This window comes from Grampus griseus, assembly GCF_964374135.1.
Source record: "Grampus griseus genome assembly, chromosome: 18".
In the NCBI taxonomy this organism is placed as follows: domain Eukaryota; kingdom Metazoa; phylum Chordata; class Mammalia; order Artiodactyla; family Delphinidae; genus Grampus; species Grampus griseus.
In genome coordinates this window covers 5,626,422-5,647,931 of record NC_139012.1, presented here as the reverse complement: position 1 = coordinate 5,647,931, position 21,510 = coordinate 5,626,422, and the positions used below count along the sequence as shown (strand labels likewise).

The following is a 21,510-nucleotide window of genomic DNA, read 5'->3' as shown; positions in this document are numbered from 1 at the left end:
TTAGCAACACACAGCCTAGCTCCTCTGTGAAGTGATCAGTTACGCTCCTGACAGAGGTTCTGCCTGTCCATCCATCTGCTCATCCATCCATCTATACACTTATCCACTCATCTATCCATCCACCCATCTACCCATGCATCCATCCCTCCCTCCCTCCTTCCATCCATCCACTGTCCACTCATCCACCCATCCACCCATGCATCCATCCCTCCCTCCCTCCTTCCATCCATCCACCTGTCCACTCATCCACCCATCCACCCATCCATCCACACAAACTGTAGCACTTGTATACTTGGCTAAGGAAATTTGAAGTTTCTTACTACCTCTTTTGTACATTTGAGAGATTTTTATTATTTTTAATTTTACTATTTAGCCACTTCCCATTGAGGGGCTCAGAGTACATTTGACCCTTGAACAACATGGGGGTTAGGGGCACCAACCCCTACCTAGTCGAAAATCCGAGTACAATTTATAGTCAGCCCTCCATACCCGCAGTTATTCCATATCCACGGATTCAACCAACAGCAGACAGTGCAGTGCTGGAGGATTTACTACTGAAAAAAATCTGCATGTAAGTGGACCCAAGCAGCTCAAACCTGTGTTGTTCAAGGGTCAACTGTACTCGATAAAACACAAAGAAAAGTCTTATTGACGAAATGGAATTGATTGATAGTAGCTCTAAAAAGAAAAAAGAAAATTCAGGAGACCTGACAAATTTCTATTACAACCACCATTAACCAATGGCCCTTTCTCCTTTCCTACTGCTCTGTAGAATTTCTTAGGTCAACTTTGGGGCCCATGACTGAAGTTAGTTATATGTTACAACAAAGGACAGGGCCTCTGGCCCAACACATCTGATACAAACACAGAGTTGTCTGATATCCAGTTCGAGCAGCATCCTTGCATTGCTACGTATGCACTATGTATGTACATATGCTCTCTTGACTGTCACTATGTATGTGACGTGTATGTACTCGTACTCTCTTTACCATACTCTGTAAGTAGTGTGCTTTGGACTAGACCATCTTTCCTCTTGCTTTGTGTACATGTATATGCTTGGTGACCCAGGAGACACTGTCATAAACTAATGACGTTGGTCTAAGGGTCTGACAACCCGGTTTGAGTTTTGCCCCTGACATTTCAATGGCTGTGTGAACTGTACTAAACTACTCACACTTTCCAAGTTCTGTTTTCTCACAGTGATAAAAATTCCTCTGTCACCTGTCCTTTGAGACTGTAAAGTGACAGTCTCAAAGAGTGTGTGAGGCCATAACACTTCCCTCTAAGTGATCAAACACCCAGCCTGAGATTTCAGACGGTTAGGAACAAACGTGGGACTCTTAAAAACTATATAAATAAGTTTTCGCCAAGTAATCTTTTCATGTCTGTCTAATGCCTCTTGGCTATTTCTTAAAGTACTTTATTTTGCTTTAAATTTTGATGATAAATATTTAAAGGCTATTAAGAAAGAACTCATTCTCATGCTTGTACAAAGATGTCTCCAGGACTGTTCAGTTATTTACAAGTCTAAGTAAACTTTGCAAAAGCTATAAATACAGGTGCTAGAGATATTAAGATGTATTTTATGAAATAGTAAAGGCAGTTTTACTCTGAGCAATTCCTAAATAATTCTTTTTTTCCAAGGAATCGCCTTCATTTCTCATCTGCTCTTATTTTACATAGGAGGTTTTCAGTCTCTCCCCATTGCTTTAAGAACCAGTCATCTTGTCCGTTCATGAGTTATTTTGGGAATAAGAAACAGTGCTCACAGGGCAATCTCTGTCTAGCTTTAAATGAGATAAGCTGTCACTACTGCCTAGGTGACGCAGTTGAATATGAACAGAGTCTCAATCTACAATAGCCTAATCCTCCTAAACCCTGACAGATACGGGATAAATACCCCAATGACCATGACTCCATCAGACCCGCAGCCAGAAGCTTCTCAGCACAAGCTGCAACTGAGCAGAAGTTGAGATTTTATTCCTTAAAGTATAAAGAATTTAAGCTGTATTCATATTAAATTGAACAAGGAGCTTTACTGATATACTCTAGGAGAGAGCCTTCAATATGGTCAGAAAAGGATTTTATGTTAAGTTAAAAAATAATAGAAATTCGGGGGACTTCCCTGGTGGTCCAGTGGTTAAGACTCCGTGCTCCCACTGCAGGGGGTGCGGGTTCAGTCCCTGGTCAGGGAACTAAAATCCCACAAGCTGCGTGGCACGGCTGAAAAAAAAAAAAAAAAAAAGAGAAAGAAAAAGAAATGATGCTATTCCTTACCAGACTAGTGAAATGATGTAGTGTCCCAGCTTGTCTCAGTGACAAGGCAACCCTGACATGTACGTTTTTCTCTAAAAGAATATTTATACTACATTGGAATGTTGCTGAAATGATCAATAATAATAAGCCTTTCCTTTGTGTAACAAGGAACAGAGAAAAGGCCCTGGCAAGGCTGGTGAGATGGTAAGTGGGGGATGATTATATGTGTAGAACCCTCCTCCCAGTCTGTCTCTTTTGAGACTTAGGGAGGATCTACTAACAAGCTTGGGCAATTCCACCAACAAAAAAAATCCATAAATGCGTGTTTCTTGGTAAGGAAAGCCCAAGGACAAAAGAACTTTTATAACACTCCAAAAAGACAAAAAAGAGGGAAGATCTTATAATTAAGTTACGCAGCATTACTGAAACTTGGACGATCACTGGAATTTCATTTTGTGGACGGCATTTCAAATAAGTGATACTTTTTGAGCCCATCTTCCCCGCCCGCCAGCTCTCAGGAGAGCACAGGCTGTCTCACACCAGCCCCCCACCTCGCCTCCCCACAAAGAGACCCTCAGTTGTCCTTATTTGGTGCCAGCCATGGAGGCAAGCACTTTACATACATCACCCCATCTAAATGCACATCATCCCCAGCTGACAGATGAGGAGACTGAGGCAGACTGGGTAAGTTACTTGCCGAAGGACATTCAAGAACCCAGATCTGCTTGACTTGGGACTCTCAGCTAACTACCATGTTCATCTGTCGCTCTAAGTGCTGTGTGTGTGTATCCTCCAAACACCCAAGATTCTGATGACCATTCTATTACAAAGCCAACCATCGTAGGTTAAAAATAAAAATGTGTTTAAATGCTTGAATTCACCAATGGTATGCAAGGTATCGAACGTAAATCCCCACCTCAAAGCCAGATAAGTGACAGGCTGATGTTGTCACGACCTTGAACTTGATGATGTTTAGTGATGGAAATGTAGATTTTGCTACCTTTATCATATAAATAAGTCATCAATCAAAGCACATAATCACGTTACAGAGGCCACACATATATTCTAAAATAAATCTAGGGCTTCCTTGGTGGCGCAGTGGTTAAGAATCCACCTGCCACCGCAGGGGACACGGGTTTGAGCCCTGGTCTGGGAAGATCCCACATGCCGCGGAGCAACTAAGCCCGTGTGCCACAACTACTGAGCCTGTACTCTAGAGCCCGTGCACCACAACTACTGAAGACCGCGCGCCTAGAGCCCGTGCTCCACAACAAGAGAAGCCACCGCAATGAGAAGCCCATGCACTGCAACAAAGAGTAGCCTCCACTCACCACAACTAGAGAAAGCCCGCGCGCAGCAATGAAGACCCAACGCAGCCAAAAATAAATAAATTAAAAAAAAATAATTAAAAAAAAGATATCTATATGTAAAAGTATATTTGAAACCTCCCATAACCATTTTGCTAGGGAAAGGGCTTACAGTACATTCAGTATATTTTAGTGCCACTTGCTACACTTACTCCCAGAAATAAGTAAATCAAAAACAGAAAAGAAAAACACAAACAAACAAAAAAAGGAAAACAAACACTCAACAAAAATACAGGAATGGAATCTGCTGTTCTTCTGTTTTGATTCTTTAAGAATAGTGTTTCCTTATATTTGTGTGCAAGCATTTTAATTTATTTTGCATTTTTGCTCAGAAGTGGAGTTGATGTCTGAAAAACAGCAAAGCTGACTGAGGAGTTTCCTAATTTTATATGCTCTGATAAAATTTTTTTTAAAAATTGCTTTGGAGAATGAAACCAGTGAAGGGCCTAAGAAATGGTGACTCATTCAAATTCATTCAGTGTTTCTCAAGGAAGACTTTCCCAGGCAAGGAAAGCAAGGAGTGGCTTTTGGAAGGACCACTGTGAACACAGCAGGGTGTAGTTTCAGAGCAACGTTTAATCGAACAGGCATTAGAAATGATGACTTTTAGATTATTCCACAAATCCATGTCTTGGCTACAGATTTGAGGTAAAATAATGTAAAAAACCACACAAAGCTAAAGTGGGAGGTGCCTCGGGCATAAGGTGTTCTTTCCAACAGCTGGGCTGTGCCCATCGTTCACTTAAAAAGTATCCACACAGTGGCATTCATTTTCATCCATCTCTGACTCACATGATTTTGGTAGTGTGATGAAAACCTCTTTGTAGGTATTTTGCAAGGTTTTATGCTGAGGCTGGATGACCAAGCCATGGAACCTTCGTAAGGGCAGATACTGCAAAGGGCCTCCACGCCAGAATTTCTGACTCATTCAGCTCCGGGTTATCACTTCTAAAAAGAAACTGGAAACCAAGCACAGAAAGTGTCTACAAGAAAAGCTTTTGACACAATTATGTATGAAGGCTGAGAACACAGTTAGGAATGCTTGCCTTGTATTAACTGGTGTGTTTTTCTAAGACAGAGCTTCCCTTGACAATGGGCCACTTCAGAACAGATAGTTATTTTATAAACTTAAAAAAATTTTTAAAGACATGATCAAAACAACTGTAGATTATATAAAATGTTTACTTTCTTTTTAAGGCAATGAAGAATCTGAATGTAATGACAAACAGACCAAATGGTTGTAACCTCCCCACCTCTGGATCATTTAATATTAGGAGATTTTATTATGCAAATTAAACCCAAGTCTAATGACTGAAACAGGTCACCTGAAAAAGTCAATTCTCAACATTAAGAAAACCCATATATATCATTTTGCCACATGTCAAAGCAAATAATCATCTAGGAGAAAAACTAATGAGGATGCACGTCATTTTGTCGTGTCATTTCCTAGGGGAATTTAGTGGATACTCGGTAGGTTTAAAAGTACACTCCCAGTTTAAAAGTAATGTTGACTTCTAGAACTTAAAAGTGTGATGCCTGTATTTTAAACCTGGTAACACTACAAATCAAATTCAATGTCTTTAAAGAGTTTACAGCAGATCCTGTCCATTCAACTGGAGAAGAGCCACCCTGACGAGAGATCCCATACTGGATGTGTATGTCTAACCATAAAACGGTTTGGAACTAGAGACTTCCATCATTAGCCAGAATAACAACAACAACAGTAAAAGCAGTTTCTAGAGAAGAAATCAAAATTCAAAGAAATGAAGTGACTTTCTCGTTAAGCTCACACAGCACGACTAGAACCCAGGTCTCTGGGTTCCTGGCCCAGTGCTCCTGGAATCAGTTCATCTAGGGAATGACCGAACAACATCAATTCCAAGTCAGTCCATTGGCAACTTGGACTGCTCCCCTCTGGGGTTGTGAAGCACTGCCCCAAACTATCACTTCTCTTCTTCCCTCCTATGGAAAGAAACCAGGACACAATAACGATGCTGTTCATACTAATACTCTTGGTTATGAAGGTGCTTACTAGCTAGACAGGAAGATTTGGAGTCAAACACATGTCATATGCTTTGTAGCAACTCAAAAATACCAACATTGTTAACTCTCTCAAAGTTGAAGTGGTGATTTGCAGTGTTACGGGCAGTGTTCCATCATGCCGCCTAGTGTAGTACTGTTTTAAGTGGAGCGTGACTCTGTGTGTATGTGTGAGTGATCACTGGCTGTGGAAAGCACTGACTCTGAAAAATCTAATTGTCTGGGTGCCTTGTGATTCTCAAAGAAGCAATGGAAAGTCAGCATTAACTTTTTCAACTCTTTTGAGAGTTGTACTTCTCATCCTTCATTTCCCTTTCAGGGAAAGCTGTCCATCCATTGGCTTTGCTGGAGGATGGGTGGGAAACGGGGCCTGCGTTTCCCGAAGTATCTGAAGTGTCTTCCTATGTCTGTGACGTGGCGCAAGTCTTTCAACTCTGTGCTCTGAGTCTCCCTGAGCTCCTGGCCACCCTCTGAGCCCTGGGCCCTTCCCCACCCAGCCTGTAACAACCACCCAACCAGCAGCATTCAAACTTGAAACCCTCATCTCTATTTTCAGAACAATTCTTGTATCCCGGGCTACCACGTGCTTTTCTGGGTGTGGTGGCTTACCTCCCTGAAGAGCCAGTCGGCAGCCAGGGCTGCAGGTGCAGTTTTAGAGACGTATTTCACTCTGAGGAACATCTATCTTCAGGCACCCCCTCGTCCTTTTCCCCACCCTATTCAGGGGTCTTAACCTGCTTAATGAATTCAGTAGGGTGGGTCCCTATAAATGCTATGCTAAAAACGTCCTGGTAAACAGTCCTACTTAAAAAGACTTTTTTTAAGACACTGTTGGACTTCCAAAAGCTTAAGGTTTCCATTTATTTTGTCTAATGACTATTTTATATTTTCAAAGATTTCCCTCTTACTTCATACACTTTACCACCCCATCTGCTTGTCCCAGCCCTCAAAATGCTTTTATTTTCATTTTATGATCATTGTGCTTTAAAATCTATAATTCACCACTTTCTCTTTTTGTTACTTATTCTCACTAAGCCACTCTATGTGTATCACGTTGGTTTAAAACTACGTTTTCAGCCTCTGTGGCATTTCAGGTTCACAGCAAAGAACAAGGATTAGACGGCTATGACCACCTTTGTTTTAATTACTAATGAGTGTATATTGTTGAGTATTTAATAAGTAGTCAATGAATTATTGATTTTGCACTCTCAAGAGCAGCTAGGAGGTAGAGAAAGCCAGAGTTTCAACCTGATCACCCAGAGATGGGAGAGCACACCCAGCAGACAGCAGCTCAGTACCTCTGACGACCTGGAGCTCATCATGACGAGTGAGTGCAGACTCCCACCAAAGAAACCAAGAAAAACCATTTCATTGCTTGCCTGATGTGAACAGCTATCCTAGTCACCCAGACTGCACTCAGACAGACCCTGGGCCTGGAACAATCTAACTCTGTGCCAGCTGGTGACCTGCACCCAGTAGGCACGTGTTTCATCAGATTTCACAGCCTCAGGAGTGAACAGTAGCTCAGATAGGACCCAAAGGATACACAGTATCTGTTCCTAAAACCATGTGTCAAATTATTGTATAGGTAGATAAAAAAGTAATTCATTGAACAAACCCAAGTTTTTTTCTTATTCTTCCAAACCTGGTTTTAATGGCGCCCATGTACTAGTGTGGGTTGCCTGTAACTCCCATTCTTGGAACCTACAAGCTCCATGAGGAATGGGTACCACTTTACCATCTTGTTCACTGTTGAACCCCTAGCATTTATGCAGTTTCTGGCACAGAGTAAATACTAAATGAATGAGTGAATGGATGAATGGATGGATGAATGGATGAATGGATGGATGAAGAGAAAAGTCATTGCACAAGATTCACCTATCAAAATCTCACCAATGGTTCTTAAAAATGGTTTTGTCAGTAGAGATGCTGAATATATTCATATATATCCACTTATTTCAATACTACAAAAACTCTAGGAGGCTTTTTCTCTTTGGGTATCTATGTTAATGAGGAGTACTAGTACAGGGGTCCCTCATTCAACTAGGGCTTCTTTAAAAAACTTTTCAGCAAAGATTCCCACCCAATTGTTTGCCACAGTAATAATTTTAAGGAAACAAAAATTGATACAAACCTATTTAGCTTATCCTAATTTCTATAACATAAATGAATAGAATTATACTTACATATAATGTAATAATCTCTGTTCTTCTGAAATTCTAGACCCCAGAGGTTAGGGCTGAATTCTTGGAACTTGATAGTGAATTTTACATCTTGGTCTGGTCTGGCACAGTTGAGGAGAGGCGTATTTTCCTTCTTAATAGTGCATCTGTCTGCTTGGTCTTTATCCACCATATAAACTTTGTAATATTCATACTGGCCAACAGTTTTAGAGTCCACTTTGGGGCAAATAATATCCAATTTGTCTCCTATCTGTGGGTATAGAACCAGTCCTTGTCCAGGCAGAAATCTAAAAGCATAAAAAAAAAAAGCGCCACTGAGTTGATAAACAAGTAACAGTATTAATGATAATGACAATATGGCCAGAGAACATCAAGAATTCCAAACCACAGTTTTATAGAGCCACACTTTTATTGACCAAACATATCTGAGTTCAGATCAGCATGGGATGAATGTATTTAGGAATTAAGCTTTAAAGAAAAAAAAAAATAAGAAAAAAAAGAAACCACATTCCTGACTTTACCCAGTAGGATCAAGGCAACCTACTGACATTTCTTTACCGCCCCCTCGCTTGTAATATTTCAGTGCTCCTTTGTGTAACTTCACAATGACTTTTCCTTGGTGGTGAGTCAGACCTTCCCATCTGCTCATTATTTTTTAACCACTGGCAGCCTCAGTTTATTGGGCACGCCACAGAAAGAGGGCAGCAATTCCAGGGAGCAGTGGATGCGCTAAGACTTTGTTGTTCTGTTAGTTTCCATTTGCTGTTGATGCTAATTAACAGACAAGTTTCATCAAGAATGTTTCAAATTACTTATCATAATTAGTCAGTCACTGATCAAATAATGGGTTTTTTTATTACCCCAAACAAAAGAAACATCTTACAAACCCATAAAAAAACAACCAGAAATAATTAGCTGGAGTATTGATTCAGCTGCAAGATGAAAAGTCCTCGACTGGGGAAGACAGCAACTACTGTCCCTGTCCTTGCCCCACAAACCTTTTTTCCCCCCTCCCTTGAGATGTATTTGCTCCAGTTAATTCTTAGAAGCAAATCTTTAGAACCCAAACCACTGACACACTATATCCCCTTGGTGCTCACAGACCACAGCGCCCTCCTCCCCTTTCTCTTTTCTCCCAGCCATGCTGCGGAAAGATCTTTCCTAATGGGGAGTTTCTCGGAGAAACTGAAACAAGAGCTTCGTAACGAACATCCTTCGACAAGTGCTAACACTAAAAACACACTTAGAAATCCCCTCTTGTTCCTTCCGAAGGAGCCAAGCCTGCAGGCTCATTAAAATATTGAAGCCGGAGAACAAAGCATCACGTCTGAGTCCTTCCAATCCAACCTCTTATTGAACCAGGGAGGCCCACCAGCCATGACGATGAATGGGTCATAATTCAGAGAGAGAGGAGAGAGAGGGAGGGAGGGAGGGAGGGAGAGAGACAGACAGACAGACAGACATGATGAGAGAGACAGACACGGTGAGTGAGAGACAGACAGACAGACACGGGGTGGGGGGGGAGAGAGAGAGAGAGACAGACTCGGTGAGAGAGAGACAGACAGACAGACATGGTGAGAGAGAGAGACAGACACGGTGAGAGAGAGACAGACGGACAGACACGGGGGGGGGAGAGAGAGAGAGAGAGAGAGAGAGAGAGACAGACTCGGTGAGAGAGAGACAGACACGGGGGTGGGGGGGGAGAGACAGAGAGAGAGAGAGAGAGGGAGGGAGGGAGAGAGAGAAAACCAGGATGATGGGCATCGCCAATTTCAAATTGATACTGAGGGAACAGATGATGATGAATGTTAATGAACAGTATTAATTTTTCTGAAAAGTGCATGAGGTTGATTATGAAGCATCATAGAACATAACAGAAATTACATTACAGATTTATATTAAAAACCAATACTCTTTATGGCAGGGAAAAAAAATACATGTTGAACACAGTGGCTTGTCACTCTTCCTTGGGAATGTGTTCTTTTATAATCCCAAAGGGAGGGCGGCCCCCTTTCTTTCTTATTTTTTTTTAAACTGAGCTTGCTAAAGCAAGGATATATGACATATATTAAAAAAAAAAAAGTTGAAAAAGTGAATGAGAATCACCTAACAAAATCTTTCTGTGAAGTAGAACTCAAAATGACTATTTTTTATAATAATGACAAATTTCAGACCATCATGTGTGCACCCTTATAGGATTCTCTAGAACTGTTGACAAATGTAGATCACCACTTAGTAAGAGCCTCTCTGTGAACTTCTTGGCCATTTCTGCAGTTTTCTGGGGAGGCGCATGGGAAATTCAACTCCAGGGGACTGAAGGCCTCCAGGGTCTTCTCCCTGCCCCCCCGAAGGCCAGTGGTCTCCATCATCTTTGTGGTTGAAACACAGCTCTGGTTTCTGATGAACAGACTGAAGGACTGAATCTGAATGTCTGAGGCTTAAGTCTTTGCCCCACGCCCCCGTGCCTCAGTGATTCTGCTGGGCTTGGGAAGCAGGGGCAAAGTGCCTGGCAGTCGACGTAAGTTAGATATGGTTACAAGGCTCACCTTCCTGACACATCCTTCTCCTCATGTTTTATTCCTCGACCTTCTTAGGAAATCTTCACTGCACCCGAGAACCAGAGGCCAGCTCCTGTCTGGGGTTTCCCACCCCCGTTCCAAACATCTTCTCTCCTAAACCGGCTTCTGTACCAGCCGACACAGAGCAAGCCCCACGTTAGCTGTAGTGAAAAGTATTCCTGAATCACAACAGAAGTCTGCAGCCTGGACACCGGTACCTGCCTCTTCTCAGCTCTGATCTCCACACTGAGCGAGTTTCACCCTGGACCACCTCCTCTGGGAGCCCATCCAGGCTTCAGACATCAGGATCCTGAGCAGCCAGATGGGTCCATCCTCTTGTCCATCAGTTCATTCCTTTAAGAGAATGCATCAGACCTGCCCTCACCCCCAAGCTGTGTATCATCTTTGCGCATCTTAGAATTCTCCCACATCTCGCCTACGTCTGAAGCTGGGCTCACCAAGCTCTTCCTTCATTCAAAATGCTCCCAAGATCCTGTCTCCTTCACGAAGATTATTTTTTCCTGCTTGACCAAAGACTCACTGTTGATTTCCTCCCTGCCCATGTGAGAACCTCATGACTTTCTCTTCACTCACCAAATCCAAGTTCTAGTTTTTGCTGGGGCTGATGGGGTCAAGTCAAGAACAGAGGACACATGGGCTGGTTTGGCTACAAGGATCTCTGCACTTCAGTCTGTATTTTCAGAAGGTACTAATCACTCAAAAAGCTTTAACCGTCAGTGACAGAGGAGCAATGTATGCGGAGGGGTCAACCCATGGGATGGCTTTTCAAAATAAAAGAGAAAGAGAGGAATCTCAATTTCAATAAGCGTATTTGATACACTCATAAAAAGTGAATCCCGATAAAACCCACTGTTCCTAATGCTTTGAAAAGCATTAGCTCACTTTTCAGAAGACACTGTGGCAAAAAGTTAGGCAAGGATTTGCTCCTTCACCGTGAAAAATGGTTTCAAGAGAACAAACGTATGGACACCAAGGGGGGAAAGCGGGGGCAGCAGGGGTGGGATGAATTGGGAGATTGGGGTTGACATATATACACTGATAGCTGTAAAATAGATAACTAAAAACAAAAATTTTTTTTTGCTTCCTTATTTAAATCCATATAAAAGAACCCAATATTGGAGTGCTTTAGAGGTTTACTTTTTAAGCATATATAGGTATACAGATATACAAGCTGGTTAGCACACCAGTCTCTTTAATTGCTGACTTTATGGTTTCTCAGTAGACAAAGGCTGTGGTTGAGGTGAGAGCCCAAATGGTAAGTTTCTTACATTATCACTAAGTACATCAAGCCCAGCAGTCTCTTTGCTCCCCTGGGGCCTTCACAGTTTTTTTTTAAATTGAGATAGAGCTGATTTACAACACTATATTAGTTTTAGGTGTACAACATAATGATTCAAAAATTTTAAGGTTCTCCATTTAAATAATATTAATAATTATTATATATAATAATCAATGATATTATATATAATATAATAATATTAATATCAATTGTTATATAATTAATTATACATATAATTGATTGTATTATATATAATAGTTATTATAAAATATTGGCTATATGCCCTGTGCTGCACAATATATCCTTGCAGCTTATTTTATACGTAATAGTTTGTACCTCTTAATCCCCTGCCCTGATTTGCCCCTCCCCCCTCCCTCCCCCCACTGTAACCACTAGTTTGTTCTCTATATCCGTGAGCCCATTTCTTTTTCGTTACATTCACAAGTTTGCTTTGTTTTTTAGATTCCACATATAAGTGATCACACACAGCATTTGCCTCTGTCTGACTTATTTCACTAAGCATGATACCCTCCAGGTCCATCCATGTGCTTCACAACATGGGAGCAAACAGAGTAACGTGAGTGTAACAACTAAGGCACCTCCACACCAGATGCTCTGAGTGACAGAAAACTAGGATCTGGATCGCCAGGACTTTACAATCCAGCTTCCTGAGGGCAGGCAGGTCCCACGTGTGGCTGACTCAATACTGAATGCCCAAGGTCTGACATCTGGTAGATGCTTAAAATATGAAAGAACAAATGGCAGCTAAGATACACACAATAAATTTAAGTCAAATTTAGTGCCACGAACTATCGATATTTGCAGATCACAGGCACAGAAGATAGGAAGAGCTAGGATGAGCTCGAGTTGGGATGGGAGTTGCTGAGAGCACAGCAGGATCACTTCCGGTATGATGGTGCTTCTGGACGGCAAGCAGCACTGTGGATGGAGTTTTGGACCCGTTCTCTCAGGATTTATGAATATTGGCAGTTTTCTGGAATCCCTTCCTAGTTGAAATGCAAGGCAATTCACCACCTCCAGAAGCACTAATAACAGAAGCACTGCTGCTTTTGAGCACGTATTCTTCGCTAAGCACTGATCAAAGCACCTTCCACCACTGTCTTCATTCAGTCCCTGTACACGTGCTTGACACGCAAACCAGATGAAGACACGCCAGGCCAAAGGTGAGATGCGACGGGAAAAGCCCCTTTGCCTGCACACTTCTCAGTTCTCGCTGCATCATGTTAAAGCATAAATCTGGTTTGGGGAAATGCAGCTTTTTCTAAATTGAGCTTTTCATAGACAAGCCATGAAGTTAAGGGAAATTAAGAGAAAGTCCATCCACATGCAGGCATCTGCCCAGGCTTCAGAGATCAGCATACTCAGCAGCTAGATGGATTCATCTTCTTGTCCATCACAAGGGCGGCCATCTGCTACCCCTGCCATGTCCTGGGAAGCCAAGGACCAAAGGGTGAGGAAGAAACTTACCACACATGGAACTTGTGTTTTAAATGTAATATTACAGATGGATCCAGATGATTCATGAGAATTGCAGAATGTACATGGAAAGGAAACGGGGTGAATTTTTTAATAATATCATTTTCGAATGGAAAGCAATGCGTCCTATAGGTTATAATCAAGCCAGTAACCACAGAGTTCTATTTTTGAAGCCAGGTCACTTACATTTGGATTTTGTTACCTCAGGATTGCTCAGAGACTTTAACAAGTCGGACCACATAGCACATCTATGCCCTGAATATTTGGTAATAGTCAATAAGACTTGTCTTATTATTGACTTTGGAAATGTTTTCCTTTTTTTTTTTTTTAAAGAATAATTAGGGTGGTGACAACTAGCTAATTTTAAATTACTACACTGACTCTGCCTAGTGAATATGAAATGCAGATTTCTTTTTGTATGATGAGATTATGTCCATTTTCGTGGCCAAAGACACCTAGAGGAAAATCCCCATGTTTGTAACCCATACCACAGAGGTGAGGTTGTTTCTGTTAAACCACATCCAAAAAGAAAAAAAAAAAAAGTGGTCAGAAGTCTTCTTTAATAGTATCTGCTGGTTTTTAATTCAAAACAAAAAACAAAGGAGACTCACAGTGCCTCTTGTCTTATACAGGAGAGCGAACACAGGAGGCCAGATCCCTTTCTGGGCCACGTACTCAAAGTCTGAGCAAGCCACCCTGCTGTGCTCCTGGGACGGGGAAGCTGCATCTCCTCCCCATCAAGAGAGTCTGGGGTCAGGACTGCTTCCTGGGCATTGGTGCTGTGGTTTTGTGTCTCTCACTGGAGGGCTTCCCTGGGATGCCACAGCAGTGGGGTGTGCTGAGCAGAAATAGGCAACTCCTATGGGTTTTCCCAGTGAATCATTCCCAAGCAAGACAATAAGACGTGATGACTCTGAACTAAATCCAGAGACGGTATAACATGGAATAAAATGGAAACTCTGAGTAGGATTTCCAAAGTTTCCCTGCCCAAAATGAAGTGATTGTTTTTTTGTTTTTTTGGCCACACCATGTGGCAGGCAGGATCTTAGTTCCCCCACCAGGGATCGAACCTGCGCCCCCTGCAGTGGAAGCTCGGAGTCCTAACCACTGGACCGCCAGGGAAGTCCCTGAAATGAAATGATTTGATATTAGAATCTGTTTTTACCTTCCAATTACCTATCAACCTGAATCCAAGTTCTTAAAGGTTATTCACCAAACTAGATTCTAATACTTCCACAGGGAATCAATCTAATAACACACATTAGACTTTAATCTTTAATAATCTAAATTGGATCTCTAATAATCTCACTTAGACATTTATACTTCATAGTCATCATTGTAGGAACTTCTAAAATAATACAGCCATATGTGACACAACATTCTTTTTTTTAAAAATCTACTTTGTTGGAGTTGATTTACCATGTGTTCATTTCTGCTGTACAGCAAAGTGATCCAGTTATACATACATACACATTCTTTTTCAGATTCTTTTCCATTTTAGTTTATCACAGGATATTGACTAGAGTTCCCTGGCGACACAATATTCTTTAATGTTTTAACCCACTCTAGGAACACATGCTCGTTGAAAAAACTAGCATAATATGCATTTAAAGCCAAAACCTGCCACTTAAGAGTTCAGAGGTCACGACACACAACTGTCTCTGACTGATCATAACATCACATGTTCTGATCTCAAGTCTGGACCCTTCTGTCGACCAGCATCGCATGCCCAGGTGTCACAGGGTAAATCAGATGAGGGCAGTGGTTGCTTGATTGACTCCTGAACCTGGCCCGATGGAACAGCAAGATCCACGGGAGCAAGGAGCTGAGATGCTCGGGGCCCGCTGGGTAGTGGAGCCACAGCTGCTCTCCCCAGCCCCCCACGGATGCCCCGTTTTCCTTGCTTCTCTTTTTTCCCCTTCCCGCTGCTGCATCTGCAGCTGACCATAACACGTGCACCTCAGGACAAATGTGCAACGACTTCTTACACTTGTCTTCAAGGTTGCCAAAAATAAGTAGGTGACCCTAGAAGAACAGCCAAAGCACTATGGTCCCTTGATGCTGAAAGAGTCTGGGAAAGGAGATTTGAAGTAAGAAGTCCTCGTTCTCCTGAGGGAAATACTACGTGGAGGCATATAATTGAAGGATATGCCAAACTACCATATAAACAAGGGCAAATCAATATATTGTAGCCAAATGCAAAACTATCAAACTGGCACAGAAGGAAAGAGATCAGAATGAAAGGATGTAGACAGGAATGGCCACTTTCTCTGTCCAAACAAATGACCGGGTCACGTAAACCCCCTGCAGACAGCCATGATCACAGTGCTTCTCATTTAAAGAGTGTCAGCTCAGACCCAGAGCCATTTCTGTGTACTGTCGTACACGTACAACTGTAATATCTATTTAAATACCTAATCTTTCTGCACACTTATGGCCGCTATCATCCGCCTGAGAAACAGGACCATCTTACTCACGTAACAGGACCAATGCGAATCCTGCCAATGTGCAAACTGGGGGGAAAGAGACCTACAGGTGATACTCTTCTCCCTCTGAAGCAAACTGCTAAGCAAAAGAAGACTCATTGTCTGAGTGAACAGACTTTACTTTTCCATGGAGAACTGATTTTTCCTTTCGTTTCAAAACTACATCATTAGAGTACATGATTATTTTAAGTAAATGGCTAAGTTCAGTTGAAAATATACACACATACACAGTAGGTGGTGTGTTCTTCTGCTCATTTTGCTGGCAATACAGACACAGATTTGGTCAAACATGGGGCCTTCATCTGCGGCTGCTTTGGGCTACTGGATGGTGGACTTGGGGTAATTTTTAGCTTTCTGTATTTTTCATAATTTTCTGCAATAAATGTCAAATGCTTTTGCGATCAGATTGGAACATTACGTTTCAATGTACAGTTTCAAGGAACAAACCATCATGTTCTTGAGCAATCTTTCCTCACTCTGGTTTAAAACAGAATATTCAAGGCCTGTAGACTTTTTTTAACTGTTTTGTGATGTATTTTCTGAGAATGCAACTAAATAAAATTATTCTTCTCTGAATTGTGGTCTATTTAACAAATCAATTCTTGAATCTACAAAAGCTGCAGTAACACACAACCAGTTTATTCAAATAGATGAAAAATATGGGGTACAGTTTATGCTTAATCATTCAACTGCACAGATCTGGGAGTTGGCTAACATTTCAGGGACCCTGAATCCCAGCTTTAGGAACAAGTTTATTACCCTAGCAGTTGGCACACCCCAAATCATACCACAGAATAGGTTTATTCTCAAACCGGAGTTCTGTATTGAGTACACTTCGAGTTTACCACATTTTGGAAAACATGCACTTTTCCCAGAAAATGCTTTTAGTTTTAATTAAATGTCAAAGGCTGCGGAGGAAGAGCAGTCAGTTTGTAAACCGGTTCGTCTGAAATTGTGAATGAGGACAAGCCACTGCTGCTTTGCTGTCACTGAGGCTCATCTTCCCAGGTCCTTCCTGACAAAAGATGCTCGCTGCTAGGGATGAGCCCAAAGCCTTGACCCCATAACCTCCCCATGCACTTGAGGCCTTCCAGCTCTATGTGGAGCTAACACAGCATTAACACAGAAGCCCGACATTCCTTTCAGAAATGCTCTGTACACTTGGGAACATAAATCCCCCAGAAAAAAAAAATGACTTAAATTCACGAGTATGTGAATTTGATGGCATATTTCGTCCACAGGCAGGATATCTGGGCTCGCCTCACTTCCGTTTTATGTTAGATTGCTGCTATGGCTTAATAAGATCAACTCCAAATGCCCCAAACAGAGGAGTTTGTCATAAATGAATAAAACTGGGGCCCAAGAAAGACTCAGGTAATATCGACCATAAGAAATACTGGGGGAAACAATTTTTCTGTTTTTGTGGATAGCACTTTACTGCCCCCTTTTGCACTTTCATATCAGAACAAGTTTCTGCCCAAACTTATTCTGAAACCAGAGAGATAGTGGGGTGTCGCTATAGGGTGTCAGGCTGATACAGAATTAGGTTACCAGACACCACGCTTGGAGGAACAAGTAATTACCTTAAAACTTCAAGTAAATGCACCACTATCTTCTCAGTGGCTTTAAAGCTCCAAGAAATAAGGTAGTAATTGGAGGCTTTAATTGGCATTTTCTGCTGTATGGGTGTTGGGACAATTGTCCGTTTTCACAGGTGCCCCTTCTTTCACACTTTTCTAAAAACAAATATCATCCGCAACATGAAACTGATGTATTCAAGGAAAACAAGAGGTGCCTAAAAGCAGGCTCTACAATTTAGACCATTACCGGGTTCCAAATCTGAGAGCTGAGAGTGGGGGGCAGGGTGCATTTCAGACTTCACACCAAGGACAAGCAGCATCTTTTCAAGGCAAGGAAAGATGAGAAGCACTGAAATTCACAGGTGTGGTGAGCCTCTAGGTCCCTGAGCCGGTTTTGCAACTCTTCCCGGGGAGGTGGCCTCTTCATCTATGTAGACACTTGAAAGAACCGTAAAGTGCAGAATGAAGCAAAGTTTTATTTATAAAATTCTGATCTTCAGGGACAGTGCTCAGGGGCCCCACTCTTGGCCCAACGACCTCCACCTGCACTGGGCAGTCTGTGTGCGCTGTGCTGTATCCTTCTATTTCAACTTAATCCATTTCCCTCTGTCATTCTACAATTACCATACAAGTCAAAATAATATCAAATTTCACAGCCTAAGATGCTGCACAATGGAATGGAAGCTGACTCCTTGTGATGTTAATCTTGTTTGTTATTGGCGATATAATGCTCAAAACGCTGGGGGCTAAAGTAAATTTCATTTTCCAATGCTCAAAGATAAATAAGATGCTCACCATTTAAATTTTCGGTCAGAAAAATAACACAAGTATGTATTTAATTTTTTATCCGTACCATAATTTCCACTGTAACAAAACCCTCCAATTCACAGAAGGATTGCCTGTAACGAGCTGACGCTGGAATAGATATCTTCATTCTAAGTCAGACTTTAAGCATGTGATGGGCAGAGATCATGGTTTTCTTTTCCCAGGTTCACGGAGACTAGTTAATCTCTGGCATGGAATTAAAAACAAAAATCAAGCGCCTAACTCAAAACAAAAAAATCAAGGTCTTTATTTATGAAAGTGATCCAAACATCTCCTCCCTCAAAACTTTGCAAAAAAAAAAAATCATGCCATGAATGTCGTAGCTAGCTGAGGCAAAAGTCGGCGGTGGGCGGGGGGTGGGGGGGGCGGTGCTGGAAAAGGAGGTCTGGGATGCCGAGATATGCAGTGGGAAAGCGGCTGGGGAGTGAATCCCGGAGGCCAACCTTTGTCATGCTGGCCTGACCATGCACCCCCATCATCCAAAGGGGGATTTCATAACCCTCGGAGGCAAGAGACGGTGCAAGCTTCTTTCTCAAGTGTAATTTGTTTGCACCTGTACTGTCTTGTTCCAAACCATGCTCTTAGCAAGAGTCTACAAAGGAAGCTGGAACTCTCATTATTCATAGGTGAGGCCCCAGAAAGAAAACTGGCTTTCCTATAGAAAGAGCTGGTTCTCTGCTCTTTTAGACCTAAGTGTGGACATCCCTGTGCTTATCTACCTGAGTGGGAGCGCTGCAGGGAAGCAAAGCACGTGGACATCATACAGAAAGAAGCGGACTGGCATTTTAAGAACCTGAAGGGATGGACTTCAGATCTTAGCGTGGTATTACAATCGAGCGCTCAGGAGCATCTTTTCCATCAACCCTGCTCATCCCTTTCATTTCCATCAACACTTTTTTTTTCCTCTTAACTTCAAAGAATCTTGCCTATTTAGAGGGACCATTCACCCATGTTTTATGGGTGAATGACACCTCTCCTTTTGGTGGGGAAAACAGCCCTGAAAGAAAGTACACACCAAGGGGATGTGATGCTCGCTCTCCAGGCTGGAGTGTGACCCCAGGACTGAGCCTGTCGTGTTCCCCGCTGGACCTCGGGAATCCCACACGCCCGGGAACGGGTGTTTGTGTAATCATAAAAGGAGCACGTTCGTAAGTAAGGTTTAAAAAAGAGACAAGACTCTAGTTCTCTCTTGGTATAAGCAGAGATCCCCCTTGCCAGGCAAGCATAATCTACCAACACAATTTATACGGCTGTGCACTAGCCCTTCACAGCGACCTACACGGCCGCCTCCTGGGCACTTCCTTCTTCATGGCTCCAGAGAGGGTCAGGGACGGGTCTGCTGTGGGCGGGTGACAGCAGCCGTTCCCCTGGGCCTCTCAAGTCAGGTCTGCGCTGCGAACGTCAAAAAGGAGGAAACCCCGGACTGGGAGACTGACTCCTACACAGATCGTCCCCAAACTGCATAAAGCAGGAAAAAAAAAAATTGTGAATGGGGTCTTCCCTGGTGGCGCAGTGGTTGAAAGTCCACCTGCCGATGCAGGGGACACGGGTTTGTGCCCCGGTCCGGGAAGATCCCACATGCCGCGGGGCGGCTGGGTCCGTGAGCCATGGCCGCTGAGCCTGTGCGTCCAGAGCCTGTGCTCCGCAACGGGAGAGGCCACAACAGTGAGAGGCCCGCGTACTGGGCTGGGGGGGCGGGGAATGTGAATCGTGCACCACTGTAACTTTGGGGACAATACATTTCCTGCTCAGTCGCCACAAGCAGCCTGGAATGAGCTTGACCAAAAAACAAACACAACGTTAAACACCCTGAGTTATTCAGGCTGCTACTGAACTCAGGGACGGGAACTGGACCATGAAGAGGTGAGAGGACGCCCGAGGCCCTGAGCTCTGAAAGGAAGGAGGACCTGGTGGTGTGAGACCCCTGAGGGCTGCAGGTGAGCAGACCCTAAGCCCTGGGGAGATGCAACCACAGGCTGCTCAGGAATCAAGAGCGCCCCAGGCCCACCGATCCTCTGGCCCTGCTTCCCGAAACAAGCTGCTCCGAACTCGCAGAACATCAAAAGCCAGATGGGCTACACTGAGTGAATCCACAGGCAGGGAGCCAGAAGCCCAGTTTGCTGTAGAAATAGGCCTGGACTTGATTTGAGTCTTCTCAGCTCTGACAAGCTGGAAGCTGGCACAGATCCCCAAATCCAAAATAAAATGGCATTTAATTGTGACTGGACTCTAAAAAAGATGTCATGCTATCTCCTTAGCTTGACACACGCGTGGCATCGAACCTCATGGAACTCTCCTCTGAAACCTGACCTTGTCTTCTCCCAGCAAAGAAACAATAGGATGTTTCCATTTTATAAAGGAAAACGTTAAGAGTCAAAGGAATAGCATGCAATAAATGCATTAATACGATAGACTTTCATAACTATCTAGTTTCCACCGGGTAGAACCTCGTTATCAAAGATTCAAAGGATCCATTTAGAATCGCATGCCCATCATAGGAAAGATTATAAATCAAGGTGGACAAGGGAAGAATTATACGCAAAACCTTCTTTTAATCCACCTCATATGGACTGCTTTGAGCAAACACATGCTTCATTTAATTATGTGATTTCTAATCTCTCTATGCAACAGCCTAAGAAAGAGAACTGGAGAATTACGAGGAAAGATCCCGGAAACAGCATACTCAGGTTCAAATACAGATGGTACCCACTTATTAGTTATATGACTTTGGGCAAGATAATGAACCAGTCTCTGCCTTGATTTCCCCATTGGGGATCATGAAAGTATCTCCCTCAGATGGTTATTATGAAGGTTTAATGAGTCAGTATTTGTGGAGCAGCTGGAACAGCCACTGGTCCCTAGTACGTGCTCTATACCACCATTGTTAAATGAAACAAACTGTGTCCACCGGGTGAGGAGGTTTCTTAATAAGAAACAGCATGTAACATTAATGCAAAAAGGCTACACTGCTCATGCCTATGGGTTGCCTTTGTGTATTCATTGAACAACCCAATCCCTTACTGTACCCTGCACATAAAGGGGATTCAGCCCAGGCCCTCCCCCATCCACGGTGGAGAAGCTGAATGAATTCAGGGTTACAAACGTTACAACAAAGCGTCAGGGTAGGAAGCAGAGGAGAGAGCATCTAACTTGGCAGCTGAAGGGAAATAAAAAGGTGCCTCTTGCAGCAGAGAGGCCTGCAAGAATGAGTGGAAGTCTGGCAGCTAAGCAAGGTACCATATAACATCAGGGGCTTGAAAAGGTGCAGGCGCCATGGCATAATCTTTACTAGCATTTTACTTATTCTGCATTTGTATGTAGAAGGCAAACTGAGCCAGAGACAGGCACACAGTAGATGCTCAATTAACTTTCAACAGCAAGAGTTGACGTTTATTGGTTCGTTGTGCTAAGTCCAGAG

The 21,510-nt window shown here is 42.8% G+C and overlaps 1 protein-coding gene across 1 annotated transcript in view; it reads right to left on the bottom strand.

The window, feature by feature from the left end:
• EFNB2 (ephrin B2) overlaps nt 1-21,510 on the bottom strand; it is a 43,041-nt gene that overhangs the window by 11,899 nt on the left and 9,632 nt on the right. The window contains exon 2 of the mRNA XM_082675965.1: nt 7,850-8,133. Within this exon, the coding sequence (XP_082532091.1) occupies nt 7,850-8,133 (284 nt within the window). The remainder of the gene's footprint in view (nt 1-7,849; nt 8,134-21,510) is intronic.